This window comes from Arthroderma uncinatum (assembly GCF_011692745.1).
Source record: "Arthroderma uncinatum strain CBS 119779 chromosome Unknown scaffold1, whole genome shotgun sequence".
Classification (NCBI taxonomy): Eukaryota; Fungi; Ascomycota; class Eurotiomycetes; order Onygenales; family Arthrodermataceae; genus Arthroderma; species Arthroderma uncinatum.
Genome location: NW_022983863.1, coordinates 1002495 through 1028978, shown reverse-complemented (window position 1 = coordinate 1028978; position 26484 = coordinate 1002495). Strand labels below are relative to the sequence as shown.

The 26484-nt window shown below is 49.8% G+C and overlaps 6 protein-coding genes across 6 annotated transcripts; 3 read left to right on the top strand and 3 right to left on the bottom strand.

Moving 5' to 3' along the window:
- Nucleotides 1-648: 648 nt before the first annotated feature.
- GIQ15_00323 (uncharacterized protein) lies at nt 649-4945 on the bottom strand (the record flags this gene model as incomplete). Its single annotated transcript, XM_033547740.1, has 3 exons — nt 649-3216; nt 3278-3542; nt 3600-4945. 3 exons carry the CDS (start codon nt 4943-4945, stop codon nt 649-651), a joined length of 4179 nt encoding a protein of 1392 aa, XP_033408691.1.
- Nucleotides 4946-5409: 464 nt separating this feature from the next.
- On the top strand, nt 5410-6044 carry GIQ15_00322 (60S ribosomal protein L26; the record flags this gene model as incomplete). Its single annotated transcript, XM_033547739.1, has 3 exons — nt 5410-5428; nt 5558-5670; nt 5772-6044. 3 exons carry the CDS (start codon nt 5410-5412, stop codon nt 6042-6044), a joined length of 405 nt encoding a protein of 134 aa, XP_033408690.1.
- Nucleotides 6045-6876: 832 nt separating this feature from the next.
- Nucleotides 6877-7709, bottom strand: GIQ15_00321 (vesicle-associated membrane protein 714; the record flags this gene model as incomplete). The annotated part of the gene is made up of 2 exons (XM_033547738.1): nt 6877-7612; nt 7672-7709. The coding sequence occupies 2 exons, from the start codon at nt 7707-7709 to the stop codon at nt 6877-6879; spliced, it is 774 nt and encodes a 257-aa protein (XP_033408689.1).
- Nucleotides 7710-8106: 397 nt separating this feature from the next.
- Nucleotides 8107-11599, bottom strand: GIQ15_00320 (nonselective cation channel; the record flags this gene model as incomplete). The annotated part of the gene is made up of 2 exons (XM_033547737.1): nt 8107-11222; nt 11347-11599. The coding sequence occupies 2 exons, from the start codon at nt 11597-11599 to the stop codon at nt 8107-8109; spliced, it is 3369 nt and encodes a 1122-aa protein (XP_033408688.1).
- A 1502-nt stretch (nt 11600-13101) lies between these two features.
- GIQ15_00319 (uncharacterized protein) lies at nt 13102-14926 on the top strand (the record flags this gene model as incomplete). The annotated part of the gene is made up of 5 exons (XM_033547736.1): nt 13102-13404; nt 13659-13760; nt 13829-14273; nt 14335-14421; nt 14478-14926. 5 exons carry the CDS (start codon nt 13102-13104, stop codon nt 14924-14926), a joined length of 1386 nt encoding a protein of 461 aa, XP_033408687.1.
- Nucleotides 14927-16629: 1703 nt separating this feature from the next.
- GIQ15_00318 (protein kinase subdomain-containing protein) lies at nt 16630-26443 on the top strand (the record flags this gene model as incomplete). Its single annotated transcript, XM_033547735.1, has 5 exons — nt 16630-17377; nt 17437-23435; nt 24329-24920; nt 24985-25203; nt 25248-26443. The coding sequence occupies 5 exons, from the start codon at nt 16630-16632 to the stop codon at nt 26441-26443; spliced, it is 8754 nt and encodes a 2917-aa protein (XP_033408686.1).
- Between the last annotated feature and the right edge of the window lie 41 nt (nt 26444-26484).

Here is a 26484-nt window from a genome sequence, read left to right as displayed (position 1 = left end):
TTTATTAGGCGGATATTGAAAATACTCGTCTCTACGACAATTATACCTGCATGGTGATAAGTAGAACAATACCAAACCTACACGAGGACCCTGTTTCAATGCATAACGTTCATTGATTGCAAGACAACGTCTACCCCTGATAGATAGCAATGATGAGATCAAATCATAAATAGCTGAACGCCTGAACAAGGTATCCTCCTTCGCCGCGCTTTGAGTGCTGTAGTTTCTTGTCAAAAATTGTACCGAATCTCCACCCACAAATATTCTTTCTGCATTAGAGCGTCATTCAGACTCTTTGCTCTCTTCAGGAGGCAGGATCCTGAAAACATTATCCGATGCGGCCACGGTGCTTTGCCTATTTTCGTTCATTAATATACATCCACCCGGACCTAGCCCAACCCCTACATTCGATTGCTTTGTCTCCAGCGCCTTCATAATCTGTAGCGCGCTGGATCTATCGCTTTCATATCCATGGCTCTTATTGAAGTCGCGTATTGGACGCCATGTAGTTGGCAATATGATGGAAGGCGTGGCGCCTTGGGTTGTTGCCTTCGCTATAACTGTACGACCTTTGTCATCGTATAGACATGAATCTGCATTGAAGCAAGGATGGCCTAGAAGAGGAGAAAAAGAAAAAAATTCTAGTGATTAGGAAATAACAATTGGTTGGTTGAACTTTCCAGTCTCACCGGAGGATATGGGCTTCGGCCCATCACCCAGTTTCCAAGCCAGCTGGCTCAGGTGCACTCTGTCCAAATGCTCCCTGAGCTCCTTAGCAGAAAATCTCCCCTGTTCTACTTGTCCGCCTTTTCCTAACGAGGCACAACCTGCCCACATGCAGACTGCGGGTATCTCATCAGGTCGACCGTGCAGTTTCAAGACATGCTTTCGAAATATATCAAAGTTGTGTAGCCTGGCGCCACAGCCATCAAAGCGACACTCATATATCTGGTACGTGCCCGACGACTTTCGCGGTGTGGCAGTAGGGATGGCAACCTCGATGTTCCTAGTCGTATGAGGAACAAGTTTCGGCTTATTCTTCGCGCCGGGGGGACGCCCGGCCCGGCGCGGCCCAGGTCTCGTGGGGAGAGAAGAGGCAAAGGAAGGAGAGGTGTGCGTTGGTGCCATGGGGTTCGAGGGAGCGTCGGCTTCGACTGTTGGATTATGATGCTGAGGCAGGGGATGAGCGGTCGCGTTGGCTGCACCAGGAAGTTGCTGGGAGCTAGCAGGGTCACGTGAAGTCTGCAACATCTCACGTGACTCGAACTTCGGCTGGGTGATGATGGGGACAGGGGCAGTTTTGGGGGGAGGAGGGCCGCCTGGGTCGACGAGATCCCAGCGGAACGTCTCGAGATCGGAGGAGTAATCCATATGTTGAAACTTCTCCTTGAGCTTTAACAAGTGCTGGTTGAGAGGGCGCTCTGTGGGATGGCGGCCAGCAGCAATCAGGATATCTCTGGCGATAGTTCGGGGATCATAGTACGACCTCTTTAACGCTTTGGCTTTGTCCATGGGTTTGACGATACCAGCATAACGGCGGAGTTCCTCTTTCCTGCTGGCATAAGATGTTTCTGTATATTGGAAGTTTGCTAAATCGGCGGCTTTCTCTGGAGCTGGTTCGGGTATGAGCGAGGGGTCTCGAGGCATACCAGGCGATGTCTGGACGGGTTGCGTGGCGCTACGGCTTCTTGACTCTGGTAGTGGTGGAGATTCCATTGCAGAGGGCTGCATGGACATGGTGGTCTCCGCCACGGATTCGATAGGGCCATCAGGTGAAGTATCCATTGGATCTTCAATAGTGACTTCATCGTGATTTTGCTGGTCAACTACTTCTTCAACTTCATCATCGTCATCTTCCTCATCACTGAGAGCCGAAAGGTCCACAATTTCTGCGAATGTTCGTTTTCGGGCCATCGATTCCTTGGAGTTGGGTAGTGGTTCGCGAGGTTGCGGTGCCGGCGAAGCAGAAATTGAAATACGCCGTTGAGAGGCGCTTTTGGTGCGCCGAGAAAGATGAAGTAGATTAAGGGATTTTTGACGTTGTTCCTCTCGCGATAATGGGGGAACCGGCTTCGAGTCAGTAGCTACCTGGGGGCTCACCCCATTCTGACTTGATTGGGGGAGGGCTGCGGGTGACGGAGTTGGGGAAACGAAGGATGAGACTGGTAGGATAGGCTGGGGAGGTTGCGATGTTGGCTGAGTTTCGACCTTTGTCTTTCCAGAGCTCTCACCGAGATCAGGGAATGCTTGTAAAAGATGCTTCGCAAAATGGACCTTATTTATAGTATAGCCATGTTGCTCTAGCATGTGACAAAGTTGAATATAGCTCGGGTTTTGTTCAATTAGGCTTGATACAAAATCAGGAGTAATGACCTTATTGCCTGGATATGTGGCGATATATTCGCACGCTGATTCAGCTAAAACACGGCGCTTATGATTAGGCCAGAAAGATACCGCCTTGCGATTTCCATTCGTTCCTTCTGTTGGCGGCTGCAGCGGGGGATGGGCGGCTGGGGCATTATTGATATTGACCACTTGGTTAGGGGGGATGCTTTCTGTTGCAGGAGTGGGTATCGCGGGAGTTGGGGGGATTTCAGCACGTCCAGTTTTAGTGAAATTATCTAAAAGACTCAGGCGTTGCTCTTCAACGCTTAAGGAGGCATAGTGCTGGGGAACGTTTGAAACTGGTTGAGGGTTAGGGGTCGACTGGCTGGCTTGGTCCTCTATGTACCCTGGGTCGTTCACATGGAATGTGGTAACGGTACCTTGGTTGAGCCCATCTGCTACAAAACTAGTCCCAGTCTTCAGCTTCCGCTTTCGTCGTAATGCTGGGAATTTCCCCAGGTCAGGTAAACCATCAATAATCCCCGGTTTGGCGGTGTGTGGACTATCGGTGCCAGTATCAACTGGCGTATCGGGCCTACCGACCACTGAAGTAGCTTCTAGTGGCCGCTGCACAGGAGTCGGATTTTCGATTGATGCTTGTTGGATAGGTGTACTACGGGCAGCCGTCGCTTTGACTGGCGTACGTTTGGCTGGTGTACGTTTGCTAGGAGATTTTGCTAAAGGCGTACGGCCTGTACTAGCACTGGAGGTAGGTGGCTGTGGAAGTGTGGAGGGGCTGGCAGTATTAGCAACATTAGGCAAGCCTTCTGCCCGAGCATTGCTTGTACCGTTAGAGGGAGTCCGCTCAGGTTCACTATTCTCAGCTTTGTTCTGGAGAAGTACAAATATGAGTATTGTATCATTCATAGTTAGGAGACAGAATTAAACTAACCATGTTGGCCGCCAAAAGCGATCTAAACAGATTTGGGTCCTTCATGCGCATTTCGTCAAGCATCCGTTGCATTTGGCTTGCTGTATCCTCATTTTCCTTCGCCCCTCCATTGGTGGCTGAACTGGCTTGAGGCTCTGCAATAGTTGGTTTAGGGGTCGACGTAGCATCAGACTTCCGTTTTCGGCTCGCTCTCTTTCTTACTTTCTTTGGAGTATCCTTCGAAACTTCTTTTGGTGGTTTTTTCCTCTTCGGCTTCTCAGGGGCACTAGTAATCATACGTTAAACTTCATAATCTATATTTTTGGTAGGTGATATAACTTACTTCGTATGGGTAGTGGACACTGCTGTGGCTTGCGTGGATTCTTCCGGTGCTGTGACACTTGGCTCGGGAGACTGACTCGGTGCTGAAGGCCCAGTAGAATCTTGCCGTATTACTGTTTGTGCAGCTTCCGTTTGATCTGAGACGGTCGCCGGGTTCTGTTCAACGATTGCTTTAGCAGTAGCTGCACCTTCAGACACCCCAACCTGCATATAGTAGGGATTATATATGCTTGTAGGATCAACAAACCTAGGCAGGGATGTCTGGGCGGTTGATGCTGCCGCAGCTGAGGTCGTCTCAGTATGTTGCTGCGGGTGGTGGGTATTATGACCTAGAGCTAGCGCTTGCCGGGTATCATTAGGAGTTGGTCGTTTTCCAGGGCAGGTTTGGGGTGCAGGAACCTGGGCCCTTCTAATTTGGTGTGGGAGCGATGGGGAGCGAGAGGCGGCTGCTACTTGGGTTTGGTGGGCTCGGTATTGGAGTTGTGGCGATGGTTCCGCGCTCGATGCCGATGGCATGCTCATATCCGAGGTGTCTCCCCTCTGACGCATGTCAGTGGAGGATGACATGCGACCGACTTCACGGCTTTGATCGGAATTTCCAGAGTGATATGGATATAAAGTATTCGACGAGCTTGCAGTGTTGGCTCCCACCTGACTTCTCGCTGAACCAGGGTCTGGAGTGCTATACTGAGTGGAATTTGATATCTGATAGGTATTTGAAGTGGAAGCGGTCATATTCTGATTGTAATTGTGCCTAGAAGCAGAGGACAAAGCAGTCATTGCTGTGGCTGCGGCAGTGCGGGAGTTCTGCGTAGAGTCAGGTTGATGCAATGCCGTCCGCGACTGATAGGCCTGTGAAGCTGTGGTGGGAAGAACCCCTGCCGGAGCTTGTGAAGTACCAGTAGCATAATGAGTACTAGGAGCCACAGCATTCTGTCTTATGCCCGTATTTGAAGTAGATTCAACCCTATAACTATTGCTCCCTTGTGCGCTGGTATGGTGCTGAGATTGCGGTTGGCTATTATACTGGCGCGCCGAATTTGTGGTCTGATCTATGTCTGAAGTGCGATATGACGCCTGTTGCTGATAGCCCATGGATTGGTTCACGGCGTTGTTTGTCGGGGCCACCCAGTAATTGTTTCTGGCACCCTGCGAGTTCGAACCCTGTACCCTAGATATATTTTGTCCGCTCCAGTTGGTGTCTCGCTGCGCGTATTCCTGGCGGTTGTTCTGGAGCGGCCGTTCCGCCGGCTTGGGGTCTTGGGCCGATGAAGCGTAAGGAGTTTGGCTCTGGCCCCGCGCATTCGGCTGCTGATAATTCGCATAGCCGTACCCATTGTAGGCCATGTCTGAGGTATCTCCGGAGGTCTGCCAGCCGAGTTTTCAGGTCGTCAATCACGGACACGGTAGCGGTCCATGGATTCGCGGGCGATATAGCACGGGTTGGGGGGTATAAAGACGGTAGAGAGGCAGGGCGGCGCGTAACACGGGTACGCAGACACCATGTCTCCAAGACAGCTAAGCACTATCCTTCGATCTCTTCAGCTTCCGGGCCTCCTTGCTCGTCGCCGCGTTCTCCCTATCTCAACCCTCGTCGTCCTCGAAGCTCCAACTAATTTATGCTGAGTCAGCACAACGCGACCAAACCCTAGCGCGCTAAAAAAGTGCAGGTCAGCTGACCCACAGTCTCGCCTGGACATTTTGCACTAAAAACGAATTTCAACCTTGAAAACGAACAGAACACGCCGTCGACATCCAACAACCACACTTCCCTCGGTGCCAGGTCACATACTACGACTCGATCTGCTACGATGGCTAAGGTTAACACAGGTACGTGAGACGCTTTCTCCGTGCGCAGTGCTGCGAGGTCTCGGGACGCCGTGGGAATCCCGCACGATGGTACCTCGAATCGGGCTGTCAAAATTAAGATAACTGACCGTGGGATATTATTTACTGTAGCAATTGCTTGCTCGCGACGGAAGTCGCGCAAGGCGCACTTCAGCGCTCCATCCAGCGAGCGCCGAACCATCATGAGTGCCCCATTGAGCAAGGAACTCCGTGAGAAGCACAACGTACGTACCTCCAGCGCTCATCATATTACCACCACCACCACCTAGATGCGGAGAAGAGCCACGGCAAGGATGATCTGTCTAAACGAGTATAATCTGTATAGGTTCGATCGATACCCATTCGCAAGGACGACGAGGTCACCATCGTCCGAGGAACCAACAAGGGCCGTGAGGGAAAGATCACATCCGTCTACCGTCTCAAATATGTCGTCCACGTCGAGCGAGTCAGCAGAGAGAAGTCCAACGGCCAATCTGTCCCAATCGGAATCCACCCCTCCAAGGTCGTCATCACCAAGCTAAAGATCGACAAGGACCGTGAGAGCATCCTCGAGAGAATTGGTAACGGACGCACCGCCAGAGCCTCCAAGTCCTCTTAAACGGTTGAATCTGGACAGGGAAGTAATTGCTTTGGGTGTTTAAATGGTTAGGAGCGGAAACAAAATACGAACAAAATAAAGCAAACAATATCTCCATATTCGAGAATTTTCTCATCTTCCTACCATGGTTGATACTGAAATGCCTTGGGACCCTCCTTTATACCAGTCCATGTTTTTAATAACCGTGTCGGGTTCCTAATGGACCTGGATTCATTTGGGCGTTATGTGTTGAATGCTTCCTCTTTCCAACGCTTTTCCCCCCAAAGTTCAGTGGACTCGAAATATAAGGGCCCTATTCTGTTTGTTTCATGATATGAAATGCCAAATCTTACATGATTCTCTATCCTCCCATCATAGACCCCCCTCCTAGAGCTACGGTTTCTTCCCTCTTCGATCTCCGCCTGTATTATCTTCTTGCCAACCTATTTCTCGTGGTTGTCAAGATAAACGACAGGCGAATATTAAGAACGTTCCTCGGTCCCCTCCGCAGAAGTGTGTGAGGTAAGAAAGTTGAATAGCCTCGCCTGCAGACTTGCCCCTAGAATCCTCAATGATGGAGACAAGTTTGATGGCAAGGTACACCTTTAAAGCAATATATACGAGTTGCATAGTAATCTTTTCGGTTCGACTTATTTAATATTCCTCTCTACTTCCTATGCCTTAACTATGAACGCTACACCTATATATTACGCATTATCCAGATAAATAACATTGATAAAAGGTCGAAATGCTGTACGATGAGCCAGAAATAACCAAGTTTGAACAAAAAACTTGTGGCATCAATCAAAGAAACTGAACAAATTCCACGTAGATTCGTCGCCTGTTCATGACTTTACTCTTCGTGATGGCCTCCACGCCCGATACAGCGGCCCCACGCTGGCAGGCCGCATCCCATTCCAACAAACAGATATATCAAAAATAACACCACGACGATTAGCAAGGCCATGACCTTGGTATTCTTCCACCACATTCGTCGTCGTAGGTCCCGACTACGAACTCTGAAGTCTCTAGCACTGCTTCCCAGTCTATCGGTCTTGTCGATCAGGGTATCGATACGTTCGCCTCTCTCTAGGACACGCTCGATATTCTCCGTCATAATATCTCGTACATTGTCGATTTCTTTCCTGGCAGAGGCAAGCGAATCCGACGGAGGCGTCGTGTTGAAGGTATGTAGCAGTGCGCGAAGATCGTTGTTGAATGCGGCACACCCGTAGGCCGGTAATGCAGCGTAGTCAGTGCTATCTGGATTATAGCTCGCAAGGAACTTCCTCTTCATCTCAAGCAAGAAGGCAAAGGGTATACGGCGACCCTGTTCAGCCGTGGCAACGACCAGGTAGCTTAGCGCCGAGTGGGAGTCGGGAGTCTGTGCATTTCCCTGGGTTGAGGAAGCACTGGGGGAATCTGCGATATAATGGATAAATAGCCGGTCATGGGTATAGGTGAGCTTCTGTGGAGAGTCGTGAGATATCTTAGGGAGGATGATGGATGCTAGCGATGAGGCGGAGGTGGACGACGTTCCGGGCACTGAGTGCTCTGTGAGAATTGTTGTCCTGTGTGCGATACAGGCGCTGCTCAAGGTATCAGCGTACGTCCGGGAGACTATACAGCTATATGCAGAGATACTTACTAGAGGAGCGGGCTCGACGCTCTTGATGACGATGCCATGGCTGGAGCTCTATGCTGGTTGCCAGACCGTAGTTTCTAGCAGAGGTAACAGAAAGAGACCGAAGGGCCGTGGCTATGGAGGTGTGCGAGCAGGAAATCAGCTAGCAGGCCGATGTCCACTGGCTGGTCTGACGTGAGATTGGTCTCTGTGTGCGACGGTGAAGCTGCGAGCAAGTAAATCCAGGCGAGGTATGGTATATGATGGCCCAGGTTGCATGGTTTAGCATATGCACCGCCAGGGCTTGGCAAACCCTAGGCATATCCAGGGGCCTGGCGTCAGGCATTCTACCTTGATACAGTACAGTGGCTAAAGATAAACTGATGAATAATATAATGGAAATAGTCAATTTGGCATGATATATACAAGTTCAACGCTTGAACCAAAGGCAAGGCTACATCACACGGAGCTCGCCCGAAAGTCCGGCGAGGACTCCTCGCTCAGCGGCTCATTCTCTGGCTCGAATGCTGGCTGCAGCCTCTTTTCGCTGCTCTTACGAGGAGTTTCTCCTGAGCCTTGAGTGTCTACACTCTGTTTGGGGCTGCCGGTAGAGTTCGTGGGCCTACGAGCGGTGATTGGGCGTACTCTCTCCCTTCTTCCAGGCGCGTGGCGAAGGTCTTTGACTTCCTTTAGGACGTCTCTGAAACTCTCCTCCAGAGTCTTCATCCGGGCCAGTACCAGTCGGCTAAGCATGTCTCGATTGTCATTCCCTCGGTCCTGTTGAATCCCTCCCATGGCGTACGCCATCTGCGTTGTGAAGCTTCCAGGAACACCACCGACAAACCCGCCACCTAGGGCCTCGTTGTCGCCGATATCTGAGCCCAGGCCCATGGTCAGCGATAGCGGACGACGTTGTTGACTTGGTAAATTATTCAGTGACCAATGCACGCCATTATCAGGGACAGAGAGAGCCGCTGTGATAGATTGAGGGATCGGGCGTGGTCGTGTGCCAACTGCCTGTGGTGCCCCTCTCAAGTTACTGGGCGGTGGCCGGCGCCGAATAGGGGTTGCTGTTCCAGACTTTGTCTTGCCATGTCTGGGAGAAGATGGGGCTTTCCCGGTAGCCGTGATTTGGGTAGCTTCTGGAGGTGCCGGGTTATAGAGTATTGTTGCGGCGGAAGGGTTTCTTGAGTGGTGGCGCCGTGGTGTTCTTGGAGCGCGAGTAGGGCTATTCTTCCGCGAAAATCGTCGGGCAGTCGATGGTCTGGAAAGGACCGGCGGAGACCCTACTGAGCTTGCAAGTTGGTTGTCCGTAGCAAAGATAACCTCCTGGGTCTTTTTGAGTTCGGGTGAATCCCCATCTCGGCTCGAGTCACCTCCAGCATTCTCGTCACTACTCAGTTCATCGTCACCTTGAACTTCGACATCTGTCTGCGTGGACGGGTTTACGACTTGTTGAGGATAGAGGTGTGGTTTAGGTGTTCTGTTGACATCCGTCATGTCGAATGCAACGCTCATGAAGTCTTCCGGATCCGAAGCAAAGGATCGAGTCGTGTCTGTGAAATCACGCCCACTTAATCCCCGATTTCTCTGTCGTCGCTGTGATCTACCAGCCCAAAGCCGTCTAGCCTCCAAGTCTTCAACAACTTTCCGATCTTGGACTTCGGGTGGCGCCCTCGAGCTCCCGTCCCCAATATTTTGCATCCAGTTACTTACGTTGGTCGTCGATAACCGCTGTCGGACTCTAGTTCGCTGGCCTCCTTGATTCGTAGAGCCATCATGAAGTCGGCTGAAGACTTGGTCGAGGGCCTTGTCCTTTTGATGGGTAGCGACCGATGGCTCCCGTACACGGAACTTATTCCTTGGAGTGAAAGGCTCAAAAGACCGTTCTTGATCTGTAACCGGCTTAAAAGGGTTGAATCGACCCCTAACAAGGTCTGTTGGCTCAAAGGCGGCAGATCGCAGTATCGTGCGTTCATAGAGGTATATGCTGAACAGAATAGGGAAATGTGTGATTTTTATCACAGTGCGGTTGAGTTTCAAGAAGCTCCGGAATGGCATAACGAATCTCAACGGGGCGATTGCCCAAGCTAGGACGTTAGTCGGCGCCACATACGAGAATAGGGCATCCGATTTCACCATGGAGATAGTATTCACGGCAAATAAGAATTGGTGCTCCTCGTGCGCATTCTGAACAATCGCCATGAACGAATTGGTGAGAACGGTGATAAGAATCGTGACGACGAGGAAATGGCATATGAATAGAAAGAGGGTCAATATGATTTTCCCAAGGAGGTTATACCTATCCCAAAGCGTCCAGGCTGCGGGAGTAAACCCCATGACCATTTGGAACAGAGCATAAGCAACTGAGCTAGGGGAGGCGTTCGTGTCTCCAAAGGAAAAGGTGAAAGCCACAAAAAACCCGCTACAGGCGATGATGATTAGAATGAGTACTGCTATTAGGTCGGCCGCCATCATGCGAAACGCGATTAAAAGCTGGGAGAAATATCGGTAATGATCAAGAACCGAGAAAAGGCGTGGAAGGAGAAGTACCGCATTCGCAGCCAGCGTATCATACGCCAGGCCCGCGGCATAAATCTTCTGGTCTCGAGGCATAACTGCGCCATACAGCCGCAAGACATAATAGACAAGAAGCAAGAGCAGAATTCCGACGTCAAACATGTTCCAAAAGCTCATCAAGTAAAGGCTGAAACCCTGCTCATTGAAGCCAACGATCTCGTCCAACATGAACCCGGCACTCCAAAACCAAAACACCATCTCCAAGCCAGTAAGGTCTAACGGCCGCTTTTGAAGCAAGGTAAGAAACAGACATAGTAAGATCGCATAGGAGAGCGTGGATAGCAGCTGGCGGTATCTGGGAACACGTAGCCTGGATAGCTTGAATAGAGACGCATCCCGCGGGTTGTAAAGAGCCACAGTACGGCGGGAAACGGCTTTATTTGACGCGCCGGGCGTGTCCTTTGCGTTAGGCCTGGGTTCGGACACATTGATAGAGCCATAACCCTGGCGTTGAGAAGGAGTATCCCAAGCAGGCTGTCGATGCAAGCTATCTGCTGCAGAGTAGAAGACAATGGTACCAGCCCATAGTGCCTCCAGTTGCTGGACCACAAGCGGATGCGCTAAGAACCGTTTCGCCTGAGCTCTGATAGCAATTTCTAGACATGATATCCGGACATCCTTTAGAAGATTGCGGGATCGCTGGTTATTATCCCATGATGGGCCATTCGAAGTTCCCGTAGATGGTTTAGTAACCTGCCCTTGTAAGGGGTGGAAATCATAGGACAAGGCATCTATCAAGCTTCGCATAGAGTACTCTTTCAGCAGTTTGATGGCCAGCAATTCACAAACCATCACCCTTGTCCGGCTGGCACCACTGATTCCTGGGTTAGATGTGGCCTCCTTGTCGAACTGGAGGCAATTGACCATCAGAGCATAAAGGGTGGCTTTAGATAGATGTCTCGTATGGATGATCTGCTGTATGGGTTTCAGCAGAAACTGCGATACTTGAGGAGATCGAAGCTGCTCCCATGTTAATGTAGTCTCGCAACGAGAAGCTATCAGTAAACGTAGGTCGTGCGTGAGATGATAAACAGGGAGGGAATCTAGATACCAAAAAAAAGCGGTCTATATTAACTCAGGGCCTAAGTGTATGGCATAGCGGGTTGGGCGAAGTCGTACCAAGATGGGGAGCAGAAAACATAGGTAATAGGGGAGCTTGGTATTCGCTCTCATGGACATCTTCATACTCCTCCTCCTCTCCGTCATCATCAACGTCATATTCCTCGATATCTCCCTCGGATACAAACTCTGACCGCGAGTGCACGTCGGCCTCAGAGTCACGAACGTTTCTCTCTGCTTGTTCAACAGACCTAGGCGGCGAGAATATCCCTCGTCTCTGCCTCCGCTTCGGCCGGAACAGGGAGGAAAACATATCTACTCGGTCCTCTCAGGCTTCTTCTCTGCCTTCTTCCCAAGACGAGACTCGGTGAAGCTTTCACGCAAGGTTCGAAATCGCCAGGGTTCAAGCTACCCTAGGACCAACGATGCCGCGGGAGCATGAAAAGGAGTTTGACGCCATTAAACAAGAAAACAAAACATCCGCCCGTTACCAAAGAAAAAAAAAGGGATTGCAATGATAAGCGCGAAACTGCCCTCGACAATCGCGAAATTGGTGGCCATTTTTTCCTTGATTTCTGCAGTGGCTGCTAATCCCTGAGCTAGATGCATCACATGATAGGGTTGATAAGGCGCGACATGCACGACATCCCTGCTAGCATCGCTGCAGAACTGTTACAAGGCCAAGTTATTGCGCAGGAAGGACAGCTGGGCACCAGCTAAACGATGGCTGTTTGGCGCTGGTAGGGCCAATATCTGGTTAGGGTTACGTCAAGGATGCGTTTTAGACGACAAGCTCTAGTCTGTGGTCCGTGGATGTTAGTTTTTCTTATTCTCTCTGAAAAGAAAAGAATGGCATCGTGACGGTTAACGCTATAGCAAAGGTACCACAGCAGAGGAATCGGACTATCCTCTACCGAAAACCTTCATTCTCGAGCCCATATGACTATATTGCTACCAGTTCCCCGCGCGGGCAGGCGGTCGAGCGTGTTCGCTTCGCTGGCGGCCCAGACGGAGGATACGGAGTACGCTTTGATCCACAGCGAGATTCCACAGCATCAGCAAGTCATCGGCTGCTACTCTGTGCCCCGCTGGAAAAGTCGAGTGTCCCCGTCGGGTTCTAGAAACAAAACAGTCTTGGATGTCTGATATCAACGCCGTCCACCGTGGGAATATGTCATCACGTGATGGCTGACGTTGGCATCGGCGATGTTGCGGCTAGCAGCCCCTTATCAGAGATTATTTCGATCTACGCCGCAATTATGCATCCATCCATGGCAGGACTTGCTAGCGATCCATGAACGGCATTAGTCGAAGGCCGTGAGCGCCGCTGCTTCCGATATAGAATGCCATGCACACAGGGCGAGACTTCTCGCCAGCCTCCCGGAGATTAGGTAAGGGCCTTTTCACCTCCCTGGTCGAGTTAGACGCTTCTTATTTATACATATGTTAAAGTTGAGCCGAACCGCAGTTCGTCTCTCACGTCCCTGACACAAGCTTCGGACTTTCAGGTCGCCAACCACCGGTCACCTCGCTAAGGCCTTCTCGATCAGTTCTCTTACGCCGGTTGAGACTAAGTTCCAGAATGAGCCGCTAGCTTAGGATGGCTAGAGACTTACCCCCCACAGATACGGTGTAAGGCCGATGGAATCTGCGCTCTTGATTCTTTGATTGATCATTGGCGGATAAACAGGGGAAATCTTGAACCATTGCAGGCCGTCACATCTTCGTCAACTAGCCAGCCATATACGATAATCGTGATACGGGGTACGGGACATGGCACTCCGTACGCTAAATCGTTCGACCTGGTCTGCATTCATGCTCACACCGATCCTCTCGCGTACCTACTGGTTATACCAAGACATAACTCTGCAGCAACGGGCTGTCATTCTTGATCAAGCATGGCTCGAACTCAACACAACGGTCTTGCTTGAGCCATCGGTATCACCGAGAGGCGACTCAACTAGTCGACACGAGGGACTTCATTCTGTGACCGCTGGGCTGAACTTTGTCCTGATCTCTGACCAGATCCCCCCTTTGGCGTGCGCCACCGGTGGAGATTACCCCGTATCCAACATCGAGATCTATAATCAAATCTCAACCCCCTCAGGCAATATCCTAGTGAATTCCCCTGCGATCTGGATGAACTATTAACGTGGAAATATGATACGAGGTATCCACCGCCGGCACGCGCCAGGGGAAGGGATAATGGGATGATGCCATGGCACACAGAGTTCGTTATTTGTTATATTGACCAGGTTTCCCCAGAGCTTTGATCTTAATGATCCAGGTTGACCATATACTCTTGCTGCGTCTCTGTCGAGTCGCCAAAATTCCCACGGTAAAGGCCATTATCGCCAAAATCGTTCGAATAGTCCGCCGTTGAGCCTGCTGTCGCTCTACGGAGAAGCGGTCTGACCATGGGTGCTGAGGATAAACTGGTACTTGCGCGAAAAATCGGCCGTACTGAGCTCCTGGTATGGCTAATCATGTTTAACAGTGTCCCTTCAAACTCCAATGTGGTACTAAACTTCTCCCTTCATAGGTGTCTATATGGACGGGCTTTGGCATCGCGACTTTGCTACTTGCCAGCCGCTTCGCAATTCGGATGCGCCTCCACCGGCGATTGTTTTGGGATGACATTCTTGCGGGACTTGCCTATCTGTTCCTTCTAGGTCATAATATACTAGCCACCTTGTCGGCTCCCACAGTCTACTTGCTACTTCATCTATATGAGAATAACCAGGGCCTGTTGATGCCGGGCGTCCTACGCGACATTGATCATTTGGCGAAGCTAGTATTTGCGAGCAACTTTCTATTCAGATTTTGTATTTACTCTGTCAAAGCTAGTCTGCTCGCTCTGCTTTGGAGGCTGTTTCGCAGTCTTCCAGCATTTCGCCGAGCTTGGTGGGTGATTGCCGGAGTTGCCGTGATAGGATTTTTAATCTCGATTATCATGCCGACGGTTGCATGTCCAAGCGTGACTGCTCGTAAGTGACAGCCTTCCCTACATACAAACCTCATACTCAGGACTAACTTGGTATCTCCTAGTCGGTTGTATATCCCCTAAAAATCTCAAGCTAGAGGCTATCAGCATGTACATGACCACTATAGCCGATGTCCTCACAGATATCCTAAGTACGTAAAACCTTTCTGATAGTCACTGTACCAAATTCAACTAACTCGGCGTCTAGTCATGTCTGTTCCCGTTGCATTTGTCCTCAAGTCTTCTCTCCCGGCGTCCCAGAAACTTGGTCTCGTCGGCCTCTTCCTGCTCGGCCTTGCCGTCGTCGTCATGGCAATTCTTCGCAATCTTGAAACTGACGGCAAATCTAAGCATCCACCCCCGTCCTGGCTTCTATTTTGGAGTGCAATGGAAGCAACAGTTGCAGTAATGGTGTCATGTTTTGCGTCATACAAATCTCTCTTTACCAGCCACGCACGACCTACTGCTTACCAGTACCAATCTGGATACTCGACATCAGTTGCAGTTTCCAGCAGAGTGGGAGCCAACAAGAACTGGACCGACACTGATTCAAGGGAAGAAATTATGCGCCGAACGGAGTTTGAAGTTACTTACGAAATGGCTCCTATTCCAGAGCAACCACTGCCTAGCCCCAGCTGGCCGACCAAGACACGGTGATGCTAGGATGAACATACCCTGTTACTTGTGCTTACTAAAGCCTTGGCTTGGGTTCGTCTTAAAAAAAGTGAAAGTCCCAGAGGAACAAAGAACCCATCTGGCACGAATATAAGTTATTACCCTCATTGTCTACATGACTGGCACTCCGTCAGTACCAGCAGAATACCGAAGCATAGTAGCCTCGCCAACCCCAAGTCCTGGCCGCAACGTGATTCCTGCGCGGATGGAGTGTCCCGGCCGCATGTTCATTTTTTTGGAGGATGCAGGCGGAATCATACCAGAATAACCGTGTCTGAAACTGCTCGAAGTGGACAGTACCCTCGAGCCCATCAAATCGCTAGCAAAGAGGGCCGCCGAACGCTCAGTTGACTTGATCATGATGGTGGAATCCTTGGAAGCAACGACGAGTCCTGCAATCTACTCTCATAACACCATTCAGGCCATTCCTTTCGCCGGCCGTCGACCTATCTGCTTGGCTTTTCCTACAAATCCGTGAACCTTTAGAGCTTTGCAAGCCTAACAACCAAAGAATGAGAGACCAACTTATCAAGTTCTACATAGTGGATGTCAACGATATGGCTGGCAGCTGTTTCTCTACTCCATACCGGAGCGGAGTATACTTATACCATATATTTCTTTTAATTCCAATTCTTATCCGTGATTGGCTTCGACAAAGTGCGAATCTCACCACCTCATGTATCCCGCCTTACGATTAAAAGTGTTAATAATTTAGTCATCAATATACCAGTAATCCTAATGATAAAAGCGACCTCTTGGCCCAATTTCTGTTCTCGACTTACCAGAAGCACCAAATCACTATCATGAGCGTACAATAAGCGGCATCCGGCTTAGGATAAGATTAGACGGGTAACCGCAACGAATATCATGATTGCTGTCAAACCAATATTAACCCCCTGGTGGTGTCCAAAGTCAACAAACTTATTTTTACTAATGGCTACAAATAATGATCTATACTAACCTTCTTTTGCTAGGTTCCTAATATGTTGTGTAGGGTGTATGGTTTGCTCTGCCAGGCGTGTGCATGGGACGGAAGAGGAACCGCGCTTGTCTCGCTAAGGCTGCATACCTAGTGCCAAAGCTTGGGACAGCAAACAAACCCTGCCGCATACCGCTGCCACCACCCGCAAGCGAGACAAACTCCCACTCTGCCCTCTACACCACCGCAAGACACGCAGACAACGCCGTCTTCCATGGAGAAACCACCCCCTGATATCAGGCCCGAAGGCAGGAGGTCAAAAGAGGCTTTCTGCCGCCAATCAGAGTGCCGGAAAAACGGGCCTAAGCTCCGAAGATCGTGTCACGTGTGTAAGTTTGCTCTCCGCCTTGCGCACTTTAACCAGACTAACCCGATGTGGCGCTTACCTAACCGCATGCGGGCCTCACTAAGCCGCCCAGAACCACCATGGGACCAGGATATTTTTCTACTGTGCAAATTTTTCTTTCCCTTCCTCTCAACATGTCTTGCTCAGTCAACACTCAATTCACACAGGAACAGCTCTGCACCGCGTTGTCTTTCACTGCTAGGCCCTGAAGTGCACTGGCTGAGCAGACTAGAGCCTCTATCCTTGCTCCTTTGAGCTTCCCACAAGACTTACAACCGTCCCCGGAGATTTCATGCTGGAGTGAAACACAAACGCTGCTCTCTTTATCTCCAGGAAGATCGGTCTCAACCGGGCGGCAATATGCCTGCCGTTCCTTCTTCGCCTGAACCCAAGGCCCCCAAGCCTCTGGGGACTCCTACGCGGGAGCCGGCTTTCCCTTCAAGCCCCTCCACCGGTGGTGTTGTCGCCTACAACAATGAGCTCCAGGGAGGCCGAACAACACTAGACGGCACCGTGTTTTCCCCGGCTTCAACTCAATTGGGCCCGGATAATGGCAGATCTGTCTGCCTTGAGCTCGAAGACGGCACTGTCTACAAAGGATACAACTTTGGAGCTGAGAGAAGCATCGCGGGGGAGTTGGTTTTTCAGACCGGTATGGTGGGGTACCCCGAATCCTTGACGGACCCCTCGTATCGGGGCCAGATCCTAGTCATTACTTTCCCTCTTGTGGGCAATTATGGTGTGCCGTCGCGTGACAAGATGGACGAGCTGTTGAAGGGACTCCCAAAGCACTTCGAATCCAACCAGATCCATGTTGCTGGTCTCGTGGTTGCGAGCTATTGCGGCGAGGCCTTCTCCCACTTCTTGGCCGAGAGCTCCCTGGGTGAATGGTTGAAAGAGCAGAACGTTCCAGCTGTTCACGGAATCGATACACGCGCCTTGACCAAGCGAATTCGGGAGAAAGGTAGTATGCTTGGGCGCATGCTCCTCCAGAAGAAAACAACCGCAACTCAGGACGGTGCCAGCGAGCAGAAACCGGAGAACTGGAAGGCGAACTACGAAGAGATAGAATGGGTAGACCCAAACAAGAGGAATCTGGTTGACGATGGTGAGAAAAGCCCTTCATACTTGGTACTACTATGGTGAGGCTAATTGGTAAATATACAGTGTCAATCAAGGAACCTAAACTGTACTCCCCTCCTGGAAAGCCTCTTTTACACCCTTCAGGGCGCCCAGTCCGCGTGCTTTGCGTAGACGTCGGTTTGAAATACAACCAACTGAGGTGTCTTCTGTCCCGTGGTGTCGAAGTGCTTGTTGTTCCTTGGGACTACAACTTCCCTAGCCTCGCGGGCCAGAAATACGATGGCCTGTTTGTCTCGAACGGTCCAGGTGATCCTGCCACTCTTGCTGCCACTGTCGCCAACCTGAAGGTCGCTCTTAAGGAGAACAAGACGCCAATTTTCGGTATCTGTCTGGGCCACCAACTTCTCGCTAGAGCGGCCGGCGCCAGCACGCTGAAGATGAAGTTTGGTAATCGCGGACACAACATCCCTTGCACGAGCATGCTCTCTGGGCGCTGTTATATAACGTCCCAGAACCATGGTTATGCTGTCGATTCCAAGTCTCTTCCCGAAGGATGGGAAGAACTGTTCGTCAATGCCAATGATGCTAGCAACGAAGGTATCAGACATACCAGTCGCCCATTGTTCAGTGTACAGTTCCACCCTGAAAGTACACCCGGACCGCGTGACACCGAATTCTTGTTCGACGTATTCATTAACACGGTGAAGGAGTGCCTCAAGTCCAAGGATGCACTATTCAAGCCTGTCAGTTTCCCGGGTGGAACCTTGAAGGAAAATGCCGCTGCCCATCCTCGAGTCCATGTCAAGAAGGTCTTGATTTTGGGTAGTGGTGGTCTTAGTATCGGTCAGGCCGGAGAGTTCGATTACTCAGGTAGTCAGGCTATCAAGGCCCTGAATGAAGAAGGCATCTACACGGTCCTTATCAACCCTAACATCGCTACCATTCAAACGTCTAAGGGTCTCGCGGATAAGGTCTATTTCCTTCCCGTCAACGCCGACTTTGTTCGCAAAGTTATCAAGCATGAGCGTCCAGATGCGATCTACGTCACTTTCGGTGGTCAAACCGCCCTTCAAGTTGGTATCCAGCTGAAGGACGAGTTCGAAGAGCTTGGTGTCAAGGTTCTTGGCACGCCAATAGATACCATTATTACGACGGAAGATCGTGAGCTTTTTGCCCGCAGCATGGAAGCCATTGGTGAAAAATGCGCAAAATCTGCCTCCGCTTCTAACCTGGAAGAAGCCATGGAGGCCGTTAAAGGTATTGGATTCCCAGTAATCGTTCGAGCTGCCTATGCTCTCGGTGGATTGGGAAGTGGTTTTGCCGAAAACGACGAACAATTGCGCAGTCTTTGCACGAAGGCATTCGCCGCCAGTCCCCAAGTTCTCATTGAAAGGAGTATGAAAGGCTGGAAGGAAATCGAGTATGAAGTCGTTCGAGACGCCCGTGACAACTGTATCACCGTCTGCAACATGGAGAACTTTGACCCACTGGGAATTCACACTGGTGATTCCATCGTCGTTGCACCCTCTCAGACGCTATCTGACGAAGACTACAACATGCTCCGCACCACGGCTGTTAACGTCATTCGACACTTGGGCGTAGTGGGTGAATGTAACATTCAGTACGCTCTCAACCCTTTCTCCAGGGAATACTGTATTATCGAAGTCAATGCTCGATTGTCACGATCATCTGCACTAGCTTCAAAGGCTACCGGCTATCCCCTGGCTTTCATTGCGGCAAAACTCGGTCTTGGAATTCCTCTGAACGAAATATCTAATTCCGTCACAAAGGTTACCTGTGCCTGCTTCGAGCCTTCTTTGGATTACGTCGTTGTCAAAATTCCTCGCTGGGACTTGAAGAAATTCACCCGTGTATCAACCCAGCTTGGCTCCTCAATGAAGAGTGTTGGTGAAGTCATGAGTATTGGAAGGACATTTGAAGAAGCGATCCAGAAGGCCATTCGAGCCATTGATTTCCACAATCTAGGATTCAATGAAACTAGTGCTTTGATGTCCATTAAAAACGAACTTCAGACTCCCTCCGATCAGCGACTTTTCGCCATTGCTAACGCCATGCACTCTGGCTACACCGTTGATGAAATCTGGGAATTGACCAAGATCGACAAGTGGTTCCTACGGAAACTCGAGGGCCTGAGTCAGTTCGGGAAGAAAATGAGCAATTACACCGCCACCACTGTGCCTATCCCACTCATCTTGCAGGCTAAGCAGCTTGGATTCTCTGATCGCCAGCTTGCAATGTTCTTGAGCTCTAACGAGCTTGCTGTCCGACGTATACGCGTGGAAGCAGGTATCGTTCCCCTGGTTAAACAAATCGATACTGTAGCCGCCGAATTCCCTGCATTTACCAACTACCTATACCTCACCTACAACGGGTCTGAGAATGATGTAACCTTTGACGATCAGGGCATCATGGTCCTTGGTTCTGGTGTTTACAGAATTGGGTCCTCAGTGGAATTCGATTGGTGCTCTGTTAGAACAATCCGCACTCTTCGTGAGCAAGGGTATAAGACCGTTATGGTCAACTACAACCCCGAGACTGTCAGTACCGATTACGATGAAGCTGACCGTCTCTACTTCGAAAATATCACGCTCGAGACCGTGCTTGATATCTACCAGCTAGAGTCATCCAGTGGAGTGGCTATTTCTATGGGTGGACAAACTCCAAACAACATTGCCCTGCCTCTCCATCGCCTCAATGTTAAGATTCTTGGAACCTCTCCTGAGATGATCGATATGGCTGAAAATCGCTATAAATTCTCTCGTATGCTTGACAGAATCGGAGTTGATCAACCTGCCTGGAAAGAACTTACTAGCATTGAGGAGGCCACCGGATTCTGTGACAAGGTTGGATATCCAGTTCTTGTTCGACCTTCTTACGTCCTCTCTGGAGCAGCGATGAACACCGTCTACTCCCAAGATGATTTGGCCAATTACCTAGAGCAAGCAGCTGAAGTTTCCCGAGAACACCCTGTTGTTATAACTAAGTATATCGAAAATGCCAAGGAAATCGAGATGGATGCCGTCGCTAAAAACGGTGTGATGTGTGGTCATTTCATCTCCGAGCACGTTGAGAATGCTGGCGTTCACTCCGGTGATGCTACTCTAATCGTTCCACCCCAAGATCTTGACCCAGAGACTGTGAGGAGAATCGAAGAAGCAACCAGCAAAATCGGAAATGCCTTGAACGTCACTGGTCCCTTCAACATCCAGTTCATTGCCAAAGATAACGAAATCAAGGTCATTGAATGTAACGTTCGAGCATCGCGATCTTTCCCCTTTGTCTCAAAGGTCATGGGTGTCGATTTGATTGAGATGGCTACGAAAGCTATGATAGGAAAGCCGTTCGAGGCTTATCCACCAGTGACGGTTCCTCAGCGCTACGTCGGTATCAAAGTGCCCCAGTTTTCGTTCTCTCGACTTTCAGGGGCGGATCCTGTGCTTGGAGTTGAGATGGCTTCCACCGGTGAGGTTGCCTGCTTCGGTCGCGATCGTTATGAGGCCTACCTGAAGGCGCTCATATCCACTGGGTTTAAACTGCCTGAAAAGAACATTCTTGTTTCCATGGGCTCCTTCAAAGATAAGATGGAGATGCTGCCATCTATCACCAAGCTTCACAAAATGGGCTTTAACCTTTTCGCGACAGCCGGCACAGCTGACTTCCTACGCGAGCATGGCATCCCAGTTAAATACTTGGAACTCCTCGCTGGGGATGGTGAAGATTTGAAATCCGAATATTCTCTCACACAACATTTGGCCAACAACCTCATCGATCTTTACATCAACCTTCCATCCAGCAACAAATTTAGGAGGCCAGCGAACTACATGAGCAAAGGTTACCGCACCCGACGAATGGCTGTTGATTATCAAACACCCCTTGTGACGAACGTCAAGAATGCAAAGATCCTGATTGAAGCCATGTCTCGGCGCTATGGTATGGACGTGCAGCCCATCGATTTCCAAACTAGCCATCGCACAATCTCATTGCCCGGGCTCATAAACATTGCTGCCTTTGTCCCCGGTCTTGCAGAGAAGGGTTCTTCCGACTTCCAGGCTGTTACCAAAGCATCCATTACCGCCGGCTTTACCATGGTCCGCATCATGCCTGTTGGACTGAACAGTTTCGTCACCGACGCTCAAGCTCTAAAATTGGCCCAACTCAACTCGCAAAAAGGCTCCTACTGTGATTATAACTTCTCGGTTACGGCAACTGCTACGAATGCAGACCAGGTGGACCTTATAATCGGCGAAGTCGGCTCTCTGTTCATCCCATTCAATCACCTAGCTGGAAATATCAACAAAGTTGCTACAGTCACGACCCATTTCGCATCTTGGCCATCTAACAAGCCTATCGTGACCGACGCTAAAGGTACAGACCTTGCTTCGATCCTTCTCCTAGCTAGCCTCCACAATCGTAATGTGCATGTGATGAGTGTTACCTCTCAGGAGGACATCAAGCTCATTGCGCTAAGCAAAGAGAAAGGACTTAGAGTCACCTGTGACGTGTCTATCTACTCCTTGTTCGTTTCGCAAGAAACGTACCCACAGAGCTGCCATCTACCAACGAAGAAGGCCCAGGAATCACTTTGGGAACACCTTAGCACGATTGATGTCTTCAGTGTTGGAAGTCTTCCATATGAGACCGCTGGCAAAGAGGCATCCCCATCAGTTGGACTGGCTGATGCACTTCCGATCCTCTTAACTGCTGTGTCTGAAGGGCGTTTGACGGTTGACGACATTATCAAGAGACTATACGAGAACCCCAAGAGGATTTTCGAGCTACATGATCAAGCCGACACTTTTGTGGAAATTGAAGTTGATCGGCCGTACGTCTTCAAGGGCAAGGGTGTCTGGTCGCCGTTCGATGGGAAGACGCTGCGAGGCTCCATTCAGCGTGTCAACTTCCAGGGCAAGACTGCATGTCTTGACGGTGAAATACTTTCCGACGCACCCAAGGGCACAGACATGTCATCCCATACCCTAGCGCCACCCCAATCACCTACTGGTAAGGAAATGTCTCCACGATCTCCTATGGCAGTCGGTTCGATTGGTCGACGACTGTCTTTCACAACTACACCTCAAGCTCGCCCATCGCCATTGAAACAAGTAGACTCGCTCGCTACCACTGACGAACTCGGACCACCTCTCTATGCAACTCCATCCACCGGAACTCCCTCACTTCAGGAGCTGCTTTCTCGGTCTACATTTAGACATAAGCATATTCTCTCTGTCAAGCAGTTCAACCGAAACGACCTACATCTGCTCTTTACGGTAGCACAAGAAATGCGACTCGGGGTTCAGCGTCAAGGCGTCCTTGATATCCTCAAGGGCCGCGTTTTGTGTACTCTATTCTACGAGCCCTCAACCCGTACATCAGCCTCTTTTGATACCGCAATGCAAAGGCTAGGTGGCCGAACAGTGGCGATTGCCACTCAGCATTCCTCAGCTCAAAAGGGTGAAACGTTACAGGATACCATCCGCACCCTTGCTTGCTATTCCGACGCCATTGTCCTTCGTCACCCTGAAGAGAGTAGCGCATCCACCGCGGCTAAATTTTCTCCAGTCCCAGTCATCAATGGAGGTAACGGAAGCCGAGAGCATCCTACCCAAGCATTCCTTGATCTTTTCACTATCCGCGAAGAACTCGGTACCGTTAGCGGAATTACTGTTACATTCACTGGTGACCTAAGATACGGACGAACAGTGCATTCTCTCATTAAGTTGCTCCAATTCTACCAGGTTCGTGTGCAGCTTGTCTCGCCTAGGGCACTGTCACTGCCGGAAGATATTCGCCAGCAGGTTGTTACATCTGGCCAGCTCATTACCGAAACCAACGAGTTGACTCCAGAAATCGTCGCTCGATCCGATGTCTTATACTGTACTCGGGTTCAGAAGGAGCGCTTCACGGATCAAGCAGAGTACGAACGCCTCAAGGATAGTTTCATCATCGATAATTCTATCATGAAGCACGCCAAGAGCCAAATGGTTGTCATGCATCCACTCCCAAGAAACGCAGAAATTGATGAAGAAGTGGACTTCGACCAGCGCGCTGCTTACTTTAGACAGGTGAGTTGAAATTGCCTATTATTCCCTTCTACTAAATTCAAAAACTAATATTCTTCCCTCGTTTACTAGATGAGATACGGACTCTACTGCCGCATGGCGTTGTTGGCTTTAGTGATGGCACCTTAGTTCGATCTCGGCGCTTGTTTTTCCACTCTCAGAACAGACGGACATATTCCCCAGTCCGAGCTTGCTAGTTTCCTTGCCTTAGATGATTAGCCAAAAGTTTTGTTGTCAATTTTCTGTTTTTTATATATCTCTTTTCACACTTGTTTTTAGGATCTAGACAAAAAGTCACTTAGATATAAGCTTATCATGGAATGATTCCCAGTATGTCTTGTATGTATATAAAATCTGGGGATTCATTGGGCGTTTTTTGTGTTATTTATGATGTTATGTTTGTTATGTCGTTATGTCTATGGCGTGTGGTTAGCACTTTTCTTGGTTGGTTTGGACATGTTATCCAGTTACGATTCAACAATATGATTTTACAGTTATATATATCTCCCTTTGGAGTTTATACTTGATGGTGTACGGAGTAGATGAATTGATATTTATTCAGGGTGTGGTTAGTTTCCTCGCAAGTACTTTAATGCGAGGCATCCACAAAATCTCACTAACACTAAGTATCAGCGCATCTACCTACACCTAATGTATAACTTATCGATTTTGTGATATATACTCTATCCTCGATATATCAAGATTGCGTATACTTCGAAATTCCAAGAAGATCCCAGGTATGCGATATGATTAAGCTCCTACGACACTCTCGATGGCATATACCAGCTTTCGCAGCAACCACAGCTCGCAGCTTCTCAACCCAGACAATTCCCCCAATAATCAAGATCAAAAATGCAACATTTTATAGACACTATCCAACTTCCGATGGTGTCCAGCGAGAGAATCCTCCACTGTACCCAAACTTGAGCTTTGAGCTATCGTCTATCAACAATGGGTCACCTCAATCCGACAGTGGAAAGGGGTCGCAAAACCAACCCTTCTGGGCCGTAATCGGGTCCTCTGATAGATCGGGTTTCTTGGAAATTCTCTGTGGCCGGCATATTTGCATACCACCAACAGCTCGAGCATATCCGCTTCTATCAACAGAGGAGGTTTCGGCGAAGGATCCACGTCTTCGTTACCCAGGCCATGCGGTCCGCCATGTAGGGTTCAATGGCGACGCAAAAAGAGATGCCGGAGGAGTGCGTGGCTCATATCTTAGTGCAAGATATGAGAGCAGGAGGGAGGAGACAGACTTCACCGTGCTGCAGTATCTGAGGGGCCAGACATCGCTTAATCCCCTAGAAGGCGTGGAAGATGCGTCTCCCCAGCAAGATCAAATACTGAGTCAGGTTATTGCTGATCTAGGACTGCAGAAGCTGTTGGAGATGTCCTTGTCTAACCTGAGTAATGGTCAAACAAGACGGGCACGAATAGCAAAAGCATTGCTAGACAAGCCTGAAGTGCTGTTACTCGATGACCCCTTCAGTGCGTACACCGTTAAACCTGGATTATGATAGACCGCAAAGCTAACCATGCTCTAACTATACAGTGGGTTTGGATCCTCCAACTGTCAAGGCACTCTCTCCTTTGTTGTATAATATCTCGTTGAGAGGCTCGCCACGAATCATCTTATCTCTACGGCCACAAGATACCGTCCCTGATTGGGTAACACATCTGATCATACTAGGTCAGAACCACACTGTGGCACTCCAGGGGGAAAAGGGCGACGTTCTCGGCCAACTGGAAATATGGAAGGCAGTTTCACACCGTAAGTTGAACCCAACTTCAACCCTAGAACTTCCAGAGCCTCAGCTCCTCCCTCGCAATACCCGCGAGGAAAACAGTACAATGCCTTTTCCATGGAGGAGCGCCGAAGCTATGATGAAGCAGAGAAGCTCCTCGTGGAAGGTCGCTTTGAGTCCACGGCAACCATACTGCACGATCTAGAGTTGATATCAAAGCGCCCTGGAGCTGAGTTGAAACGAGCTGAAAAATACGGAGAGCCTATCGTGGAAATGGAGGGAGTTCAAGTATCATACGGGGACAAGACCGTACTTGGTGGTTGGGATCAAATTATTGACGGGAAACGAAAGGAGGGCTTATTCTGGGAAATCCGTCGTGGCCAGCGGTGGGGTGTCTTTGGGCTCAATGGTTCCGGGAAGACGACATTGGTATCTCTGATTACATCGGACCACCCACAGGCATATTCCTTGCCACTCCGTCTCTTTGGTAGATCTCGATTACCAGAAGCTGGAAAGCCGGGAATATCTTTATTTGACTTGCAGTCGCGTATCGGGCATTCCTCCCCTGAGATACATGCATTTTTCCCACGGAACTTGTCCATACGGGCATCTATCGAGTCCGCTTGGGCAGATACTTTTCTATCTAAACCGAAACTGGATCAGGATAGAAAGCTGGATGTGGCCGCGGCTATAAGTTTTTTTGCGGCAGACTTGAACATACATTTCTCCCAAGAAACCGGCAAGCCAATGTGGTATACAACTGATGCGGATTCTACCTGGGCTGATCACACCTCCTTCTCATCCTTGGACGTTGCTCAGCAGCGTCTCGTTCTCTTCCTACGCGCCATTATCCATAAGCCCGACCTCGTCATCCTCGACGAGGCCTTCTCAGGAATGCCTCGATCGTTGAGAGACAAATGCTTGCATTTCCTTGAATGTGGCGAAACGTTAGAAGAGAGTACGGGATCACGTAGGATTCCTAACTTCGGTGCCTGGCATCTCCCCGCCTTGAAAAATGGCGTTAAGCATGAACCCAGGCATCGAGGGTTGACTGACTCCCAGGCGTTAATCGTCATCAGCCATCTCAAGGACGAGATTCCTGATGTCGTTTCGCATTGGATGAGGTTGCCCACTATGTTGGAGAATGAGGCGAAGTTAGGAGGAAGCACGGGTGTCAGAGCCTCTTCCTCTAGAAGCTTTAGGACTTGTACTCTGGAGGATAATCAAACTATTTCTGTGGAGGCATGGGACGATATCTGGTCATAGATGTGATCACTGTTATAGAGCTGTTAATACAATGTCAATTA